Raw genomic sequence first — 18589 nt, 5'->3', positions numbered from 1 at the left:
AAATTGCCCAAGGTTACAGGACTTAGGATTCAAGCTGAGGCTTGCTCCCAAATCAATGTGTGCTCAGACCCAGAAAAATAAATTGTCCAAAATCACAGCTCGGAAGTAGAGGAGAAACCAAGGTTCAAACCCAAGCAGTCCAATGGCCTTGGGTGCACTCTAATCACAATGCTCTTGCCTCCCTCCTCTGTAGCAGGGAGAAGATGGAATTCAGTGACCAGCCAGATGACTGGGGTGAGGTCCAGCTCTAAAAGCTACACCCAGAGTTCACAGAATCCCAGGGCTGCAAAGTGAGAACTGCCTTTGAAGGCCTCCTGTTCAAGCTCCCAGCATGGCCCACATGGGGATCCTTGAAAGACTCCCTCTTTGGAGGTTCTCCCTCTGCCTGATCCTACTTCTTGGCCATTCCAATCCTGACACCCAGCCCCTCTCAGGAAGAGCTTTTCCAGCCTTAACCTTGGCTTTTCAGACTGTACTTTTTGTCCCTCTGCCTTGGCCCTAATCCATACTCCCAGTCATGGCTCCTGCCATGTCCCTTTCTCTTCCCCCTGTTCTCTGCTTCAAGATTTCTGTGCTTTTGTGTAGTTGAGGTCTCATATTTATGCAATGAGTAGGAGATAAATAGGAAGAAACCTGAGTTAAAATGTCTCTGTTTCTGATTACCCATGGGATGTAAGATGGGTCACTCAACTTCTCATCCTCATTTTCCCCATCTGTAAACTGGGATAATGATCATATTCATAGCCACCTAAAACACTGTTGTAAGGAATAAGTGAAATGATGCATGGGAAGCGCTTAGCACTGTGTCTAACAAATAGTCATACTAATAACAATAAATATATTATTAACATTAATAATAAATGTTATTAGCAGTATGATCAAGAAGGCAAAAAAGACCGGGGCGCCTGGGTGGCTCAGCTGGTTAAGTGTCCAACTTCGGCTCAGGTCATGATCTCAAGGTTCGTGAGTTCGAGCCCCACATCAGTCTCTGTGCTGACAGCTCAGAGCCTGGAGCCTGCTTCCAATTCTGTGTCTCCCTCGCTCTCTGCCCCTCCCCCACTCACACTCTGTCTCTGTCTGTCTGTCTGTCTGTCTCTCTCAAAAACAAAATTTAAGAAAAAAATAGAAGGCAAAAAAGATCTGGGATGTCTGGGTGGCTCAGTCGGTTGAACATCTGACTTTGACTCAGGCCATATCTCCAGGTTCATGGGTTCCAGCCCTGCATTGGGCTTGCTGCTGTCAGTGCAGAGCCTGCTTCAGATCTTATGTCCCCCTCTGTCACTCCCCCACTTGCACTCTCTCTCTAAAATAAGTAAAACATTTATAAAGAAGGCAAAAAAGATTTAATAAAGGGCACCAATTCAAAGGGTATGAGTCTGGGGATCCATGGACAGATTTCCCTTCCAGCAGGATATCTAGTAGGAGATGGCTTACCCACGGGATGGGGACTAGGCAGATAACTAGGCTACTTTGGGCAGGAGGCCAAAGCCATCTGTACTGCCAGCCTTGGGAAAGAGCCTGGGGAATCCTATTTTATTCCTTCACCAACACCCTCCTCTGCCTCCAGAGGGAATCTCTCATTTCCTTGAAATTCTGGGGAACTCTGATAACTTTATGCACCTCACTTATAGGATACCTTCCTTAAATCATCAGAAGCTTTTTATGTACACATCAGATCAACTCAACTAGAAACTCCTTGAGGACAGGAGCCACGCCTTAACTATATTATACAAAACCCCACACACCACACACACACACATGCGCTTATGTGATGCCTTTGCCCTTGGTAGACCCCCTGAACGTCAGGGCTGAGAGAGACCTCGAAAATCCTCCACTACAACTCCCTACCTCCTGCTACCCCTAATTCACATGTGACAGTGGAGAAAAGTGAGGTGAGACATTCCAAAAGAGCAGGAGATGAGCAGGGGACCAGATTTGTCAGTGAGAAATTAGAGGTGATCCACAGGGAAGAGCCCCAAAGTTGGAGTTTGCAGTGTCAGGAAGAGAGGCAGGAGCCTGGAGAGATCTGGAGAGGGAGGCAGATGGGGGGCATTGTGGGAAGACCTTGAAAGCTTTGCAGCTGGAAGCCAGAATTCCTAGGCAGAAATGGGGATTCACTCGGCTTTAATCACAGCACCACAAATCTGGGAAGAAGCTTAGTGTCTGTCAAACCAAGGAGATCTCTCGAATGTCAGTAAAAGGTAAGGATAAACCAGTGGGTTTGGGCCTTGACTACTTACTATTTTTTTTTAATCTTAATCGTTATCTCTACTGAACACTAACGCACAGACGTTTGTCAGGGCTGACTCCTGGGCCTTTCTAAAGAACTGGGTGGAGGCAGGAGAGAATTGGTACACCCCGACAACAAAGCAGGAGTGAGGGGCTGATTGCAGCTGGGGTCCAGCTCCAGGAGGAACCTAAGGGACCTAACCAGGATCACAGCTCCTAACCAGGCCACTGCCCTCACTTTCTTCCCTGAGGGGAGCAACTGTGGCCAAGTAAGACCCTTTTCCTGGGCGGAGTGTGGGGCTGGGGATCTGCACTCCAGACTCTTCTCATCTGTCATCGCCTGGGCCAGGGGCCGTCATCAATGATGAGCCCTCATCTCCCCCTGAGGCCTCCAGTCAGCCTGGAAACCCTGAAACTCTTACGAAAAAATCGCTTCCCTTCCAGCACAGTCCTTTAATTCCCCAGGCCTGGGGAAACTCCCAAGACTGTAACAGCTGTCACCCAATCAGCTTGTTGGTTAAGCTGTTACAAAAACTCAGATAAGGATAATCAGCGGGCACAGCCCTATTATCCTGCACTGTCCCTTAAAACAATAAAGGACTCTCTCAGTCTTCCCTCCCTATTTCTTTTTTCCACAGTAGCATAACTTCCTTATCAAGCCCCGCTCTTTCGGTGAAGGACCCAATTTAGAGCTGCAGTGCGGCAAGCCAAGTTTTCTGCTGGCTGGAAGCAGGCTCCCCACTCAGCCCACAAGGCTCCCTGGCAGGACACCCCATGTCCTTACTTGTTGAACACCTTGCAAATTCATCCCCTGATGTTCAGATGTCCCCCGCTCGCCAGCTCGGCTGGCTTGCTATCTGAAAAAGAGAGGATTTCTGCCTCAGAGAGTGAGTCCAGGTGATTGTAGCTAACGCCTCAAGACTGAGCAACTGAGCGACTGAGCCTGTAAGGAAAGAAGTGCTTCAAGGAGGGCGGCGGAAGCGCATGCTCCGGCCCCCTGCGGTCACCATCTGACAACCTACAGCAGGAATTAGTGTGGCTGGAAAAGAAAGAGGACACCACTACTGTGGACCTGTGACTTCTTACACCCGTCCTTCTCTGTCCTCAAAACCTAGCCTCGGGGGCGCCTGGGTGGCTTAGTCGGTGAAGCGTCTGATTCTTGATATCAGCTCAGGTCATGATCTCACCATTCGTGAGTTCGAGCTCCATGTCAGGCTCTGTGCTGGCAGCGCGGAGCCTGCTTGGAGTCCTCTCTCTCCCTCTCTCTCTCTGCCCCTCCCCCCCAAAATAAATGAAAATAGATATTAAAAAAACAAAACAAAACCCGGCCTCAGACCTGAGTGTCTGGCCCAGCGATGGCACAAGCCCTTCTCTCTGGATTCCGGAACTCCTCTGGTCTCTAAAACCAGGAGAGGTGCCCTCTGCCTCTAGGCCCTGCATGTGGGAACTATGATAACAAAACTGCTCAGTGAGCAAACTTTGTTGACCCTCTACCTCACTTCCATAGAACTATTTTCCTAGTCTATTTCTTTGGATTAAATTCTAAGTACAAAACAGGCAGACATTTTATTATTTGGAATAGTTCACATTAAGTTTAGTGAATGACTCAGAGATCAGTGGTATTAGTTAATACAGGATCTCTGAGAAGCAGTTGTGAGACAGGATTTGCATAACATGTATTAGGGGAAATGCCTGAGACAGAGAATGGGGAGGTGACAGGCTGACAGAATAGGCGTGACCCTCTTGAAGGAAGGAGGAAAGGAAGGTTGTGTGGGTGGAAGCATCTGGACTGCAGTACATTTCTGAGGAAATTCAGTACGGCTGTTGAGGAATTCTCGAGCCAAGATCACTTGTCAGAGCAGTCCTTGCCTTTGTGTAGCTGACGCGGGGATACTAAGTCACAGCTGGACAGCCCGTGGGCAGCGTGGCTTCTGTCTGAGTGCCATGAGGGATTTCAGAGTGACAGCAGGGGCCGTGGGTCAACCAGCCGTATGAGATCTGAGGGATGTATTCTAAGGACCGTGCAAGGACATTCTATAAATTTGTCAGAAATGTTTTTTACGGGTGCACTAGTGTCTCCTTACTGACCGACCGAGGAAAGCTATTAGAGGTACCTGTCAGCCAAGGGCAAGGTGACCAGGTTTCTAATATGCCTGCTAAGGATTTTGATGGGGGTAGAGCAGGGGAGCCGGTGGCTGTCATTACTTCTGAGTGCAGTGGAGGAAATGCCTGTCTCCCAGAGGTGACAATAGGAGCCAGCTCGGGGGTGTCCAGCCTAAACAATGTGGACAAAAAAGAACAACAATCAGAAACCCACATGAGTTCAAGTGGTGAAACTCAGAGTTACCATATGAGGCAGGATTCCGTTGCCAGGTGTTTATGCAAGAGAAACAAAAGCAAATGTCCACACAAAACTTCATACACAAATGTGTATAAAAGCCTTATTCGCAAAAGCCAAAAGGTGGAAACGACCCAATGTCCATCAACTGCTGAATGGATAAATGTGTAGTATGTCCATACTGCGGCCATACAAAGAATGAAACCCTGGTGCATGCCAACCTAGATGAACCTTGGAAACAATATGCAGACACAAAAGGTGACACGATGTAGGATTCCATTTCTGTGAAATGTCCAGAACACGTAAATCTATAGAGACTGGAAGTCGATTAGTGCTTGCCTAGTGCTGGGGGCTTGGGAGCTGAGAAACAAGGTGTATGGAGTTTCTCTGTGAGGTGGCCAAATGTTCTAAAATTAGCTGTGGTGATGGTTGCACATATCTGTGAAGTGAACTAAAAACATTCAATAATGTAATTTAAATGGGTGAAGTGCATGGTATGTGAATTATATCTCAATAAGTTTGCTTAAAAAAATCTGTGAGAGCCTACCCCCCCCCCCCAAAAGCCATCACTCAAGGGCAGGGAAGGGGGTGTGGGTGGAGAGCTCGGGAAGCTGAAGCCAGGAAGCAGTTCTGGGGCGGCTCCGAATCTCCTCAGGCTGCTCCAGGGATGCCCCTCAGGGTGTGGTTGGGCCAGCGCAGTGGTTCTTTTAAAAAAATTTTTTTTCAACGTTTATTTATTTTTGGGACAGAGAGAGACAGAGCATGAACGGGGGAAGGGCAGAGAGAGAGGGAGACACAGAATCGGAAACAGGCTCCAGGCTCTGAGCCATCAGCCCAGAGCCCGAAGCGCGGTGGTTCTTACTGAGGCAACTGAGAGACTTAAAGGTGGGGTGAAGGCGAGGCCTCGGTGGCAGCTGGGACAAAAACTTTGAGGTCTGGCTTCAGGCTCCAAACTCTGTCCACAGGCACCTCACATCTCCTTCCAGGCAAGTGACTGGGAGTCAGGCTCCTAGGTCCCATTTCTGGCTTCACATGTGACCCCAAGGCCAGGGCCTTCCTGGGCTGGCAACCAACTTTTCTCCCTGATCCCCGTCTGGGAACCCCCAGCCCCAGGACCTTGGAGGGAGGTGATGGACACCAGACCTTCTTGCCACAGCCTGGACCAGGCAGAGGATCTCACCTCTAGATCCTCTGAAGATATATCCTCTTGAGCAAACATGACCACTGTTAAAGCGAAACGCCCTTGGGAAGGTGAATGGTTTGAGCTAGCAGTCACTTGAGGGGGGAAAAATGTTCTCATTTTCCAAAGATTGTCCTGTTGCCATGGCAATGAGTATCCATCGTGCAGGGTTTTAAACCATTTAATGGATGACAGTTCATCTCTGTTTTACTGAACAATCACAATTTGCCTCAGTGACCACACTTCTGTGAGCCAGCCAATCAGCAATGGCCACACTTTGCCTCCTCTTTGTCCATCACTGACCTTCACCCCTCCCAGCACCTTATAGAAGATCCTAGTTCCCCTCGAAGAGATCGCGCCTTTCAGGCATTGCTCTGCTCGGCTTAAGTAATAGATTCAGCTTTTTGTTTCAGACATTAAGAAGTGGCCTCTTCCATAGACGTATGTTCTGAAATATCCCCTTCCTGGGAGTAATTTAGCCTCACTTCTAGGGCCATTGCTCCAGTGTCATTGGTGAATTAGAAAAAAGCCAGCTCTTCTAGACAGGGCCCAACGAGGACTGGATTTCCAATCCCTCGGCTGGGAAATGCAACAGTCCACAATTTGCACAACTGTGCACAGCAACCCTGCTCACCCCTCATAACTGGTCAAGCAGTGAGTGCTGCCCATTCTACCTCCTAAATACATTTTCCAGTCCATCACCTCCTCTCTGCCCCACCGCCACAGCCTCTGTGTCAGAGCCCCTCCGTTCTTGCCTGCGCCAGTGCAGTGGTCTCTAACTGGCCCCGGTGACTCCAGTCTTGCCTGACTCTAGGGCGAACATCTCACGCTCTTGCTGGCCCCTGTGCCTTTGCAGTTGCTCTTCCCCTGTGGCTGTGCCTCCGCCAACACCTTTCTTGTCCATTCCAACTCGTCCTGCATGATTCAGCTCCAACATCACTGCAATGGACTGAATGTTTAGGTCCCTCTTCCCCCAATTCATGTTTAAATCCAAACCCCCAATGTATGATATTGCAAGGTAGGGCCTATGGGAGGTGATTAGGTCATGAGGATAGAGCCCTCATGACTGGGATTGGTGCCTTATAAAGGGGACAACACACACACACACACACACACACACACACACACACACACGAGACACCATAGAACTCCCTAGCACCTTCTGCCGTGTGAGGACACAGCAAGAAGAGAGAGTCTATGAATCAGTAAATGACCCTTACTTGATGCTGAATCTGCCTGCCCCCTGATTTTTTAAAATGTTAATTTATTTATTTTTGAGGGGGGGGGGAGGGGGAGAGTGAGGGGGAGAGAGAGAGAGAGAGAGAGAGAGAGAGAGAGAGAGAATCCCAAGCAGACTCCACACTGTTGACGTGGAGCCCAATGCAGGGCTCAAACCCTTGAATAGTGAGATCATCACCCGAGCCAAAAGCAAGAGTCAGAGGCTTAACTGACTGAGCCACCCAGGCACCTCTGCCTGCACCTTGATCTTGGGTATCCTAGTCTCCAGGATGGTGAAAAATCTCTGTTTATAAGCAGCCCAAACAGACTAAGACAGTCACCTTACCCGAAAGTTGTCCCCGACTCTCCTCCTAGGCCTGACCACACCCTGCCACGCTTGGGGCTCCCACGGCTCCTGGGGGTACCTGGACGACTGCACTGATCATCACCACCAGGTGCCTTTGCTGCTGCTCCAGCTGGCCTGTGAGCGCTGCACAGGACTAGGCCTGCTTTTATCTCCTTGTGACCGGATGGCTGTGAGGGACAGGACCTAGGAACCAAAGTAAGTTACACTTCCAACTCTACCACTTAATGCTGTTGAGAACTTAAGCCAGTTACTTGACATTTCCCAGCCTTGGTTTCCCCTCTTGTAAAACGTGGGTAACCGTACTTGGCACCTTCCAGGAACAGGAGGGCAGGGATGGAGACCTCACGAGTCTGGTTTTCAGTTGAAGGAGAGGGAGGAGACAGTGGTTCTATCCACAAAGTCCAGAATGGGGTGGAATTACCTCCAGGACGAGTCACTGTTAACCCGGCCCGGGCTTCACGACAGTCATAGAATTGGATTCCTTAACAATAAAGAAGTAATCGTGCAGTTTCCAAAAACTGGCAGCACCTACTGCACAGAGTGGGTGTGAGGACTCAGCAGAATCGTGCACACAAGGTGCTGGCACAGTGCCCAGCTCTGCAAGGAGTAATAAATGGTAGTTGTTGCTATTATTACTACCAAGAGTCCCTGACACAGAGACATCCATTAAATGTTAATTCCCTCTCCTCGTCCCCACCACAATGCCCAATACACTCAATGGTAATGTGTGCCGGCTGAATAAATGGAGGACCAGTACTCCCAAAGTACAAGCCGCGTAAAGTATTTTCCCAGATTGCAATGTTCAAAAGCTCTCTATTAAGATCCAGACTCTTCTTCCAGACCCTCAATGTCCTTAGGATCTGCTCCCAATCTACTCTGCCAGTTTCACTTTTGGAAAGTCGCCTCTTAATCAAAGGTATCCCTCTGACAGCCACCCAAGGTGAGGGTGTCTTCTTGGTCCCCCAAAGCTTTACTTGAACCTCTCTTGTGCCTCCAGCTGACCTCTGATTATGTCATGTATTCACTTGGCAAGTAGATGTATTGTACTATATGCCAGACACTGAGGTAGGCTCTGATGACACAAGAGTGGACCAGACATGCCCCCTGTCCTCAGGGGGTCCACAGTCAGGGAGGAGGCAGAGAAGCAAAATGCAGTTCTATGACTTGAGCTTCAGTGAGCATGAAAGTTCCAAGGTCCTGGAGAGAACCAGGTACAAGATCCTCGATCTACAAAGGAGGAGACCGAACTGTTGGCTTTGTGCTTGTGTCTGCACTGCTAAGCTGTAAGTTTCTTAAGAGCAGAACAAGAGTCTTTAAGCATCTTTATGTACCTCTGTGTGCTTGCTTAGCACAGTGTCTTGCAAGTAATTAGTGCTCAAGGAGTAACTTGTGGGCATGTAACTGAGTTAAATTGTTTAGAACCAGGGGCGCGTGAGTGGCTCAGTCGGTTGAGTGTCTGACTCTTGTCTTTGGCTCCAGTCATGATCTCAAGGTTCCTTGAGTTCGAACCCCACATTGGGCTCTGCGCTGACAGTGCAGAGCCTGCTTGGGATTCTCTGTCTCCTCTCTCTGCTCCTGCCCAACTCATCCCCCCCCACCCCGCCCCGGCCCTTTCTCTCTCTCAAAAATAAATAAACTGAAAAAAATTGTTTAGACCCAGTGTTCCCAACACCTAGCTGAGCTCCAGAGGCTGCTCATTGCTTACTCCGTGAGTTCTTCCCTTCTACCTTAGCAATAGAACGCCCCCTGGGAGCGGGGGGGGGGGGGGGGCTGCAATGTTCCCCACTAAAAGGCTACATTTCTCAGCCCCTCTGCAGTGAAGTTTGGCCAAATTACTAAATTCTGGCCAATCAGATGTGAGCTGAACTGGCTTAAAGGGAGCTGACTTGGCTGGGAGTGCCCTCTTGGCTCTTCCTTGCTTTCATCTTACTCAATCTAGGCCTGGGTTGTAAATGTGATGGTCGGAGCTCCTGCAGCCCATCTTTGGAGTATGAGGTGACACTGAGGATGGAAGTCACACACCACGGAGGGTGAAGCAAAAAAAGAAAGGAAGCCCAGGACCCTGAAGACTCTGTGGAGCCACCATATTAGCCTGGATTTGCCCACCTACCTCCTGATTCGCTGCATGTGGAGAATTAATCCTGTGTGTTTAATGAAGCCAGTCTCTTGGGGTCTCTGTCACAGCAGCTGTGCACAATTCATTCCTGATACAGAGGCCCTGACATGAACGGGGGGGTTGGAAGTAGTAAGCGGGGAAATGCCTAATTCTGGAGTAAGAATGAATTTGGGGGCATCGGAAAGCCAGGTTAGAGTGGCAATCACATGGTCTCCGCTCACCCATATTCCCTTCTGCCTATCATGGACACCTACTGTCACGTGGCAAACAAGGGTGGACTCCACCCCGGGGGCAGGCCCCACTTTGAGTAAGAGCACATCCACCATGCCCAGACTTCAGTCCTTTTCATAGTCTGGGTCCCCTTTTGTGCACCAGGCCATCTGCTCATCCCCCCAGACTTAGTCTAGAAAAAGCAAGCTCTTCTTAAAAGCTCATCTTTGGCCAAATGGAGTGTTAATGCGCCAGAAGATGAGGGACGCGCAGCCTATTGTCGCGGCAATGTGCCGGGCCCGGGGCTAAGCTTTCTGCATGTATTATCTCATTTTAGCCTCAGAACAGCAGCCCCATTTTCAGATGAGGAAACTGTGGCTCGGAAAGTTCAGTCACCTGCCCCCAGTCACACCTGGGATGTGGCTCCAAACACAGACTCGCCTACATACATCCAAAGTCTGGGCTTTGACACAGCTCCGGCAGTTAGGACAATCCTCCAGAGCGGCTGTAAGCCCACTCACTGCCTTGCTCACCATGGGCTCCCCAGGGCGACAAAGCCTTCCTCCTCCCCCAGAACTCGAGCCCCAAGTTAAACACCCAAATCATCCATCTGCTTCCTCTTTGGGGCAAGAGGCTAAGCCTCAACTTCCCTTTCCTCCTGTCCAGTGTCATAACAGATAACAGCCTGATTGACTAAAAATGGCTTTCCTGTTGGCCTTGGCTGAGTGCTTTGGGTGCGGCAGCCCCCGGCCCTCCACACGAACTTCCGAGACAATTTTGAGAGCGGTGGTTAGGAGGGAGCTCCTCAGCTAAGGGTTGGATCTCTTGGCTTTTGCCCATCGACCAACTGTAGGACACCGGGGGTGTCGTTGAACCCGTTGGAATCACGTTTCCCCATCTGTGAAATGAGGATACCGCTCTGTCCTCCCCAGTTACATAATAGGTTAGAAGGCGTTTGGGAACTCGAGAAGAGCTTTGGGATAATAGCGAGCTCACATTTATTGCTTTCTCACCAAAAGTGCCAGGCAGTGTGCTAATAAGCACTTTACACATTATCATCTTACTTAGTTCTCATAAACCCTATGGGTTGGCATTTTATAGCTCAGGGAAACTGAGGCGTAGAGAGTAAGGTGACTTGCTCAAGGTCAGACAGCAAGTGGTAGTACTTGGATTCTAACCCAGAGGGTCTAAGCACAGGCCCCATTCTACAAATGTGTGTGGTCCTTATGAGCCACACATTGTATGGATTATCACGGAGAAGGCTTATTCATTCCTCTGGGTGGAGGATGGTGTTGGAATTCATGGACAGCAAAGTTAGTCCTTCATAAGAAAGGTGAAAGGTGGTTGTGCAGAATGTGAGAAAGTATGCTCAGGCCCTCTGGATGCCTCGCGTCCCTTCTCCTGACACCATCTTCCAGAGGAGGCTCTGAGAGCATGCTTCCGGATGGAGGCCCGGCCCATTCCAGACAGTTCATTCGTCCCGAGGCCGTACCCAGTTATAATTCAGCAGACTCGGGGGCGCCTGGGTGGCTCAGTCGGTTAAGCGTCCGACTTCGGCTCAGGTCTTGATCTTGCAATGTGTGAGTTCAAGTTTTGTGCTGACAGCTCAGGGCCCGGAGCCTGCTTTGGATTCGGTGTCTCCCTCTCTCTCTGCCCCACTCAAGCTCTGTCTCTCTCTGTCTCTGTCTCTCTCAAAAATAAACATTAATGTAGCAGACTCAATTTGGAGGCCAGCAGGTGTCTGCTGCAAGGGAAAAGGATGGGAAGACTGCCGCCCGCCTGGGCCTCTTCATCTCCCAATCTGATCTGCAAAATCCTCGCCCGCTCAGCTGGTATCGCTGCCTCTCTCTAGGGTTTCAGTTTTAACTGGCTGTTTGCAGAGCCCCCTCTGGTGACAAAGGTGAGCCACCACACCCTTCACAAGGTGCCACTAACATTTTTGGAGTTGTACCTATTTTGACATAAACACACACTTTTATATTGAATCCTCAGGGTAGCCTGATGGGTTCAGTATTATCACCACTTTACAGAATATGAAATGGTCACTCAGAGAGGTTAAATCCCTGCTCAGCGTCATGCGTAAAGTAAGACCAGACTTTAACCAACATTTTCTATGTCTTCTCTCAGTGACTGTCCCCACATCTAGACCCCTGGTAATGAGCACCAGGTTGCTTACAACAGTTTCCAAACCCGGTTTCCTTTTCCTCCTCAGGCCACCAGTTCCCTTTTCGCAGCCTTACCACCGGGTCTCAGCCTGTGTCCCGGGAGTGGCCTCTGTGGGCAGGTGATGTATTAACTCCCGTGACTGGAAGTGCAGGCCCAGAGTCAGCACTGAGTTCTTTTCTCTGCAGTGACACCTTCTCAGTGTGCTCTCTTTGCTCTGCATTCCAGGAGCAGTTTCTATTTTTTAGGAAACCAATCAAGAATAACATACATATATACATGCTAACTAATTTGGATGTAAATTAAAAAAAATAAAATTAAAAAAAAAAGAAGAAAAAAAGAATAACATACATACAGAAGAGTGCGCAAATTATAAGTGCACAGATAATGAATTATGACACAGTGAAGACATTCATGTAAATTCTCTTCTGATACAAAAAAATCAGGGGCGCCTGGGTGGCTCAGTCAGTTAAGCATCCGACTTTGGCTCAGGTCATGATCTCATAGTCCATGAGTTTGAGCCCCGTGTCGGGCTCTGTGCTGACAGCTCGGAGCCTGGAACCTGCTTCCGATTCTGTGTCTCCCTCTCTCTCTGCCCCTCCCCTGCTCATGCTCTGTCTCTCTCTGTCTCAAAAATAAATAAAAACATTTAACAAATTAAAAAAAAAATCAGAATATTACCAAACCCCGTATGCCCACTCTCAGTTACCCCCACCATGGTAACTGTTATCCCAAGTTCTAATACTGTATATTAGCAAAGTCTGGTTTTGAACTTCTAAATGGGATCATGCAAAATGTTCCTCCGTGTGTGTCTGGAGTCTTTCTCTCAATTTAGACCATACATGCTGTTGCATGTAGCAGTAGTTTGCTTGTTTTCGTTACTGTATACAGTTGGATATTGTATTATTTCATGATACCAATATAGCACAATTTATTTATCCACTCTGCTGTTGATGTATATGACATCATTTCCAATATTTGGCTATTATGAACATTACAATATATGTCTTTTATGCATATAAGTATACATCTCTGTAGAGTATATACCCAGAAGTGGATTGGACTACAGAAAAGGCATACATTCCGTTTTACTAGAAACCACCACACAAAAGTGGGCGCATCAGTTGCTCCTCCCTCCAGTCGCATATGTGGCCAGTGGCTCCACATCCTGACCAATGTTGAGTATTGCTAGTCTTTCTAATTTCAGCCATTCTGGTAGGTGCATAGTGGCACTTCATTGTGGGTTCAATTTGCATTTCTCTGTTGATTAATGAGATTAAGCATCAGTTATTAGCATCCATACGTTAATTGGCCATTTGAATATTCACTTTGGTGAAGTGCCTGTTCAGGTCTCTTGCCCATTCTTACTGGATTGTCTGCCTTGTTCTTAGATGTGTAGGATTTCTTTATAAACTCTGCCATACTTTGTTAGTTTTATGTATTGCAAATATCTTCTCTCACTCCTGCTTGCCTCTTAGTGCTCATTGTGGTGTCTTTTTTGTGAGCAGAATTTCTTACGTTTAGTGTACTCTAGTTTATCAATCTTTTCCTTTACGGTTACTTCTGTGTCTCATCAAATAAGCTACCATGCCATGGAAACTTGTGCAAATCACTTCACCTTTTCTGTACTTGGCAAAATGAAGAGTTGGCTCAGATATTCCAATGAAAATTGGCTTACAGATATTTTGAATTTTACACATCAGTAAACTTTTTTTTTTTTTTCTAGAGAGAGTGCAAGTAAGCTGGGGCAGAGAGAGCAAAATCCCACAAGGGGCAGAGAGAGAGGGAGAGGGAGAGAGAAGCAGGGCTCACTGGAGGCAGGGCATGAGATTACCCAAATTGGGGCTTGTGCTTACGTGATGTGGGACTCGAACTCATGAACCATGAGATCATGACCTGAGCAGAAGCCAGATGCTTAATAACTGAGCCACCCAGGTGCCCAATAAACTTGTTTTTAAAAGAAGACCTGACAAAAGTTTGTCGACTCTTCATTTTGGAAAATCATAGTGTTTGGGGTAAAAAAAAAAAAAGAAAAAAACCCTTCCATTTAGTCTCACTATTGCTTTGTAAAAGAAAGGGCATTTGAACATCAACATCACTGGATTGTACTTGCTTTACTGCAGAACAGTAAAAGTATTGACCCTGACTGGCATGTGACCTGTGACCTGTGATCTTGATGACCCCTCAGGTGTCTGCTTCTAGCTCCAACACTGCAGTTTCATGAATTTCATCCTGGCCTTCCCTTTACTCTCCATTCTTAGCTCTTTGGTTCTTGGACCAACGCTCAACTTTTGGTACTTCTTAACTCCCCCAGAAATGTATGTTTTGAGCTTTGTGTTTCTATCTATGGGGTCAAAGACCATCTCAGTTTGGCTAAGTAAAGACTAATTACAGTTATTGGTATTTACATTTATCCTTGAATCAATGCCCAGCATGGAACCCAATGTGGGGCTTGAACTCATGACCCTGAGGTCAAGACCTGAGCTGAGGGGCACCTGGGTGGCTCAGTCGGTTAAGCATCAGACTCTTGATTTTAGCTCACGTCATGAACTCATGGTTTCTGAGATCCGGCTCCCCGCTGATCAACACAGATCCTGCTTGGGAATCTATCTCTCTCTCTCTCTCTGCCCCTCCCCTGCTCTCTCTCTCTCTCTCTTTCTCAAAATAAAATAAACATTAAAAAGAAAGACCTGAGACCCTATTGAACTTGTGCCCGTTTTAGTCCTCCCTCTTTCCTCCACAACACACACATTCATTCATTCAACAGTAATTTGTTGGGTGCCTACACTATTTTCCAGGTGCTCTTCCAGGTCCTAGGAGAGGAAGTGACAAAGACAAAACTTTTGTCTTCATGGAATTTATATGGTGGATCTATGTTTCTCACAAGCTACAGATCAGCTGCAATCAGCTGTGAGAACCATTTTGCAAAAGGATATTTAAGAACAAAGGATGTCTTTAGTCTGTTCAGGCTCCTATACCAAATAACATAGGGTTGATAGTTTATAAGCAACAGAAATTTATTTCTCACAGTTCTGGAGGCTGGAAGTCCAAGGTCAGAGTGCCAGCATGGTTGGGTGAGGGTCCATTTCTTGGTTCATAGCCAGCTCCTTCTTGCTGTGTCTTCACATGATGGAAGGACTAGGGATCACTCTTGAATCTTTTTGTAAGACACCAATTCTAGGGGTGCCTGGGTCTCCTGCCCTGTGCTAAGCATGGGGCCTCCTTGGGATTCTCTCTGTCTCTTTCTCTGCCTCTCTCTCACTTGTGTGTACACACACTCTCTCTCAAAATAAATTAAAAAAAAAAAAAGACACCAAATTCCATTTAAGAGGGTTTCACTATCATGACTTAAATATTTCCCAAAGTCCAACCTTTGGGGTGTTATTTCCCCTAACACCATTGCCTTTGGGAGATAGGATTTCAACAGATGGAGTTTGCAGGGATCCAAACATTTAGACCAAAACCAGGGGAAAAATTCACACTGTACCAGGCAAAAGAAGCTGTATACAAAAATTTTGTCAACTTCTGCTTCATTCGGAAGATTGACTTATCGAAGTGTCTTTTTCAGTGGGAGCTAAAAAATGTTTGCAAAATGAATGCATAAAGCCTAATCAGCAAAAAAACTCCCCTGGGAGGCACCAGCCTGGCTCAGTTGGTAGAGTGTGCGACCCTTAATCTCAGGGTCCTGAGTAGTGAGTTTAAGCCCCACGTTGGGTGTGAGACTACTTAAAAACAACAAGATAAACTCACCGGGATCCAGTCATAGTTTCACAAAATCAGGTTTGTTGATTTGAAGTGGGGGAGGGAATTCCGGAGGAATCTTGAAATGCTGCACCCCAAGACAAGGGAGGAAAGTATCTTTTTAAGGTTTGGGTTCCAGCTAAAAGATTTTGGAGAGGGTCGCAGGGGAGTGGAAATCAATGCAGGATTGGTTGCTGGTTCTGACACTGGATTAGAAGAGAATAACGAGAGGGGACTGAGTGCTGCCATGAGGGAAGGTGGTTTTAGCAACTGGGTATCCCCAGTACTAAACGAAAATAACTAACTGGGTTTAGAGCATCACCGGCTGCTTTTTTTCTCGTTTGGGGACAAAAGATTTCACTCATTCTGGTTTGGCCAGGTTTTGACTCTTTCAAAGAAATTTGTTTCCGTGCGTTACTTTCGAAATTAGATATTACCAAAAAATTATATAAATATACGTTTGTTTTTTAACCTGCAAAAGAATTCTAGTTTTATAAGGCCCACTCCGGTGGCCGAGAACCGTGGCCCTGGAGTAGAAGCCCCAGGGACTCCCTAGCTACCAACCTTCTCTGAGCAGCTCAGGGATTCTGAGCCTGGAGGCACTGTAAAACCGGATGTTGACTGTCTTGCCATAGTAACAGACGCAACTCCGGAAGTTACGTCAGAGAAAGAGGAAGTGAAGCCGTCTACGGGTCCACGTGGGTCCTGCGCGTGTTTCCACGGTCCCGGTAGCCGGTGCTTTAATCCCGGTCCGGGTTTAGAAGACATGGGTCGTTCTGGGAAGTTGCCTTCCGGTGTCTCGGCCAAGTTGAAACGCTGGAAGAAAGGCCATAGTAGCGACAGCAACCCTGCCATCTGCCGCCACCGCCAGGCCGCCCGTAGCCGCTTCTTCAGCCGGCCCTCAGGTAGCGGGGTCGGGACCCCGGCGCGCTGGCGACGGGATTTTAGCGGGCCTGGGTCTGATGGTCTGGGCCTCTCAGGAGGCTCCGGGGTCCAGGCATTGAACCTTTCTTCTCCTAGAACGTCGGATGTGTAGCTTGAAGTAAAGGCCCGCTCTCCCCATTAGACAGATGCGGAAACTGAGTCTTTAATAGGGAAATGACTAGCCCAGAGTTCCACGGGTGTCAAAAGTTGGGACTCGGCTATAGTTAGAGTGTCTCTTTACAAAGTGCTTTCACAAGTGCATTTACTTCCCAAGCCCCTGCGTGTTGTCCCCCACCCCGGTCGACTCCCATCGGCATATTATAACGTCGGGACGCGGGAGCAGAAACTTACCTGAAGGGTTCCGTATCTGGGTTTGCTAAGTTACGGGCTTATGGCGGGCTGATGAGGCAGGCCTATGTTCAGAATGAAGTCTCTCGAGTTGGGGGCCTGGACTCTGCTAGTTTTTGTCGTATGGGTGGATCCTAGCCAAAAGGAGGTTCGGCTAGAAGTGGGGGCCTCACCCGTGCCTCCGGTTTTCAGGAAAAAGCGACCTGACAGTTGATGCGGTGAAGTTGCATAATGAGCTGCAGTCAGGGTCCCTGCGTCTGGGCAAAAGCGAAGCCCCTGAGACGGCCATGGAAGAAGAGGTGGCCCCCGCTCTCACGGAGAAGTCCTCGGCCACCTTCCTGAGCGGCCTCTCCGACTGCACAAATGTCACCTTCAGCAAAGTGCAACGCTTCTGGGAGTCCAACTCGGCTGCCCACAAGGAGGTAGGGGGGAGGGTTCAGGAGAACTCGGGATGGTGAGGAGGAGTCAGACTCAGTCTCTTTATTTTCTTCCAGTGCTGGCTGGCTGCTGCCGGTGACAGCTGGTATTTTGGCATGATGCGTCATCTCTCCTGCCCTGTGTGTTCCCTACTTACTAGCTCTCCTAGGGCAGGTTCCACTTTCTGCTTTTGTCCGACAACATCTCCCCTACTTAAGTGTAAAGTCCTTCAGGGTAGAAATATATTCCAAATACTTATCTTGTCAACTATACCTAACACAGGACTTTTTACATGGAATAGTTTCAAGAAACATTTGTTGAGTAAATTAATGCTGAATAACAATGGATAGGAAATGTTTTATCTAACAAGAGCTACATTTTATTTGTCATTTTTAGTTAATACTTTTAAATGATACATATTTATATTCACTTTAAATTGAAAGATGTCAGGGGCGCCTGGGTGGCGCAGTCGGTTAAGCGTCCGACTTCAGCCAGGTCACGATCTCGCGGTCCGTGAGTTCGAGCCCCGCGTCGGGCTCTGGGCTGATGGCTCAGAGCCTGGAGCCTGTTTCCGATTCTGTGTCTCCCTCTCTCTCTGCCCCTCCCCCGTTCATGCTCTGTCTCTCTCTGTCCCAAAAATAAATAAACGTTGAAAAAAAAATTTAAAAAAAAATAAATAAATTGAAAGATGTCAAAATTATAAATGGTACCAAAGTGAAGTGAGTAGAATAAAATGTGAAAGTTGTTCTCCCCACTTAATTCCTTCGTGGTAGTTACTGTTGATGGTCATCATGTATCTACCTGGCCCAGCACTTTCCAACAACACTTAATTGTAAATTTTTTAGTAGCCACGTTAAAAGAAAGTAAAAAGAAGCAAATGAAATTAACCTTAATAATACAGTTAATATATGTAAAGTATTATCATTTCACCATATAATCAATATAAAATGAGATGATTTGGGGTCCTGGGTAGCTCAATCGGTTAAGCTCCTGACTCTTGATTTTGGCTCGGGTCATGCTTCTTTGGTTTGAACCGCGCATCGAACTTGGGGTTCTCTCTCCCCCGCCCTCCCCCCTCCCCCCGACGCCCCTTCACTGCTCACACACACACACACCTCTCTCTTAAAAATAAATAAACATTAAACAAAATAGAATAAAATGAGATGATTTGCATTATTTTTATCATATTAAGTCTTCAAAATCTAGAGTATATATTACCCTTACATCTCCATTTGGATGCTAAACCTTCTTTGGAAGTACTTGATTTGGGCCTAACATTTACAATCACAAAAGTAGGTTCATATTTCCAAGTTCTAAATGTATACTTTCTTAAAACTT

At 47.6% G+C, this 18589-nt stretch overlaps 1 protein-coding gene and 1 long non-coding RNA gene across 2 annotated transcripts in view; one reads left to right on the top strand and one right to left on the bottom strand.

Moving 5' to 3' along the window:
- Positions 1–14662: 14662 nt before the first annotated feature.
- LOC122493084 lies at positions 14663–17033 on the bottom strand. Its single transcript, XR_006299815.1, has 2 exons — positions 16838–17033; positions 14663–16378 (listed from the first exon to the last, which is right to left on the bottom strand). It is a non-coding gene; the product is annotated as an uncharacterized LOC122493084 (long non-coding RNA).
- The window catches only part of RRP12 (ribosomal RNA processing 12 homolog), a 30154-nt gene continuing 27893 nt past the window's right edge, over positions 16329–18589 (top strand). The window contains exons 1-2 of the mRNA XM_043597133.1: positions 16329–16467; positions 17027–17256. Of these exons, the coding sequence (XP_043453068.1) occupies positions 16329–16467; positions 17027–17256 (369 nt within the window). The remainder of the gene's footprint in view (positions 16468–17026; positions 17257–18589) is intronic.

The sequence above is a fragment of the Prionailurus bengalensis genome, chromosome D2 (genome assembly GCF_016509475.1).
Source record: "Prionailurus bengalensis isolate Pbe53 chromosome D2, Fcat_Pben_1.1_paternal_pri, whole genome shotgun sequence".
In the NCBI taxonomy this organism is placed as follows: domain Eukaryota; kingdom Metazoa; phylum Chordata; class Mammalia; order Carnivora; family Felidae; genus Prionailurus; species Prionailurus bengalensis.
This window is presented reverse-complemented; position numbering and strand designations above follow the sequence as displayed.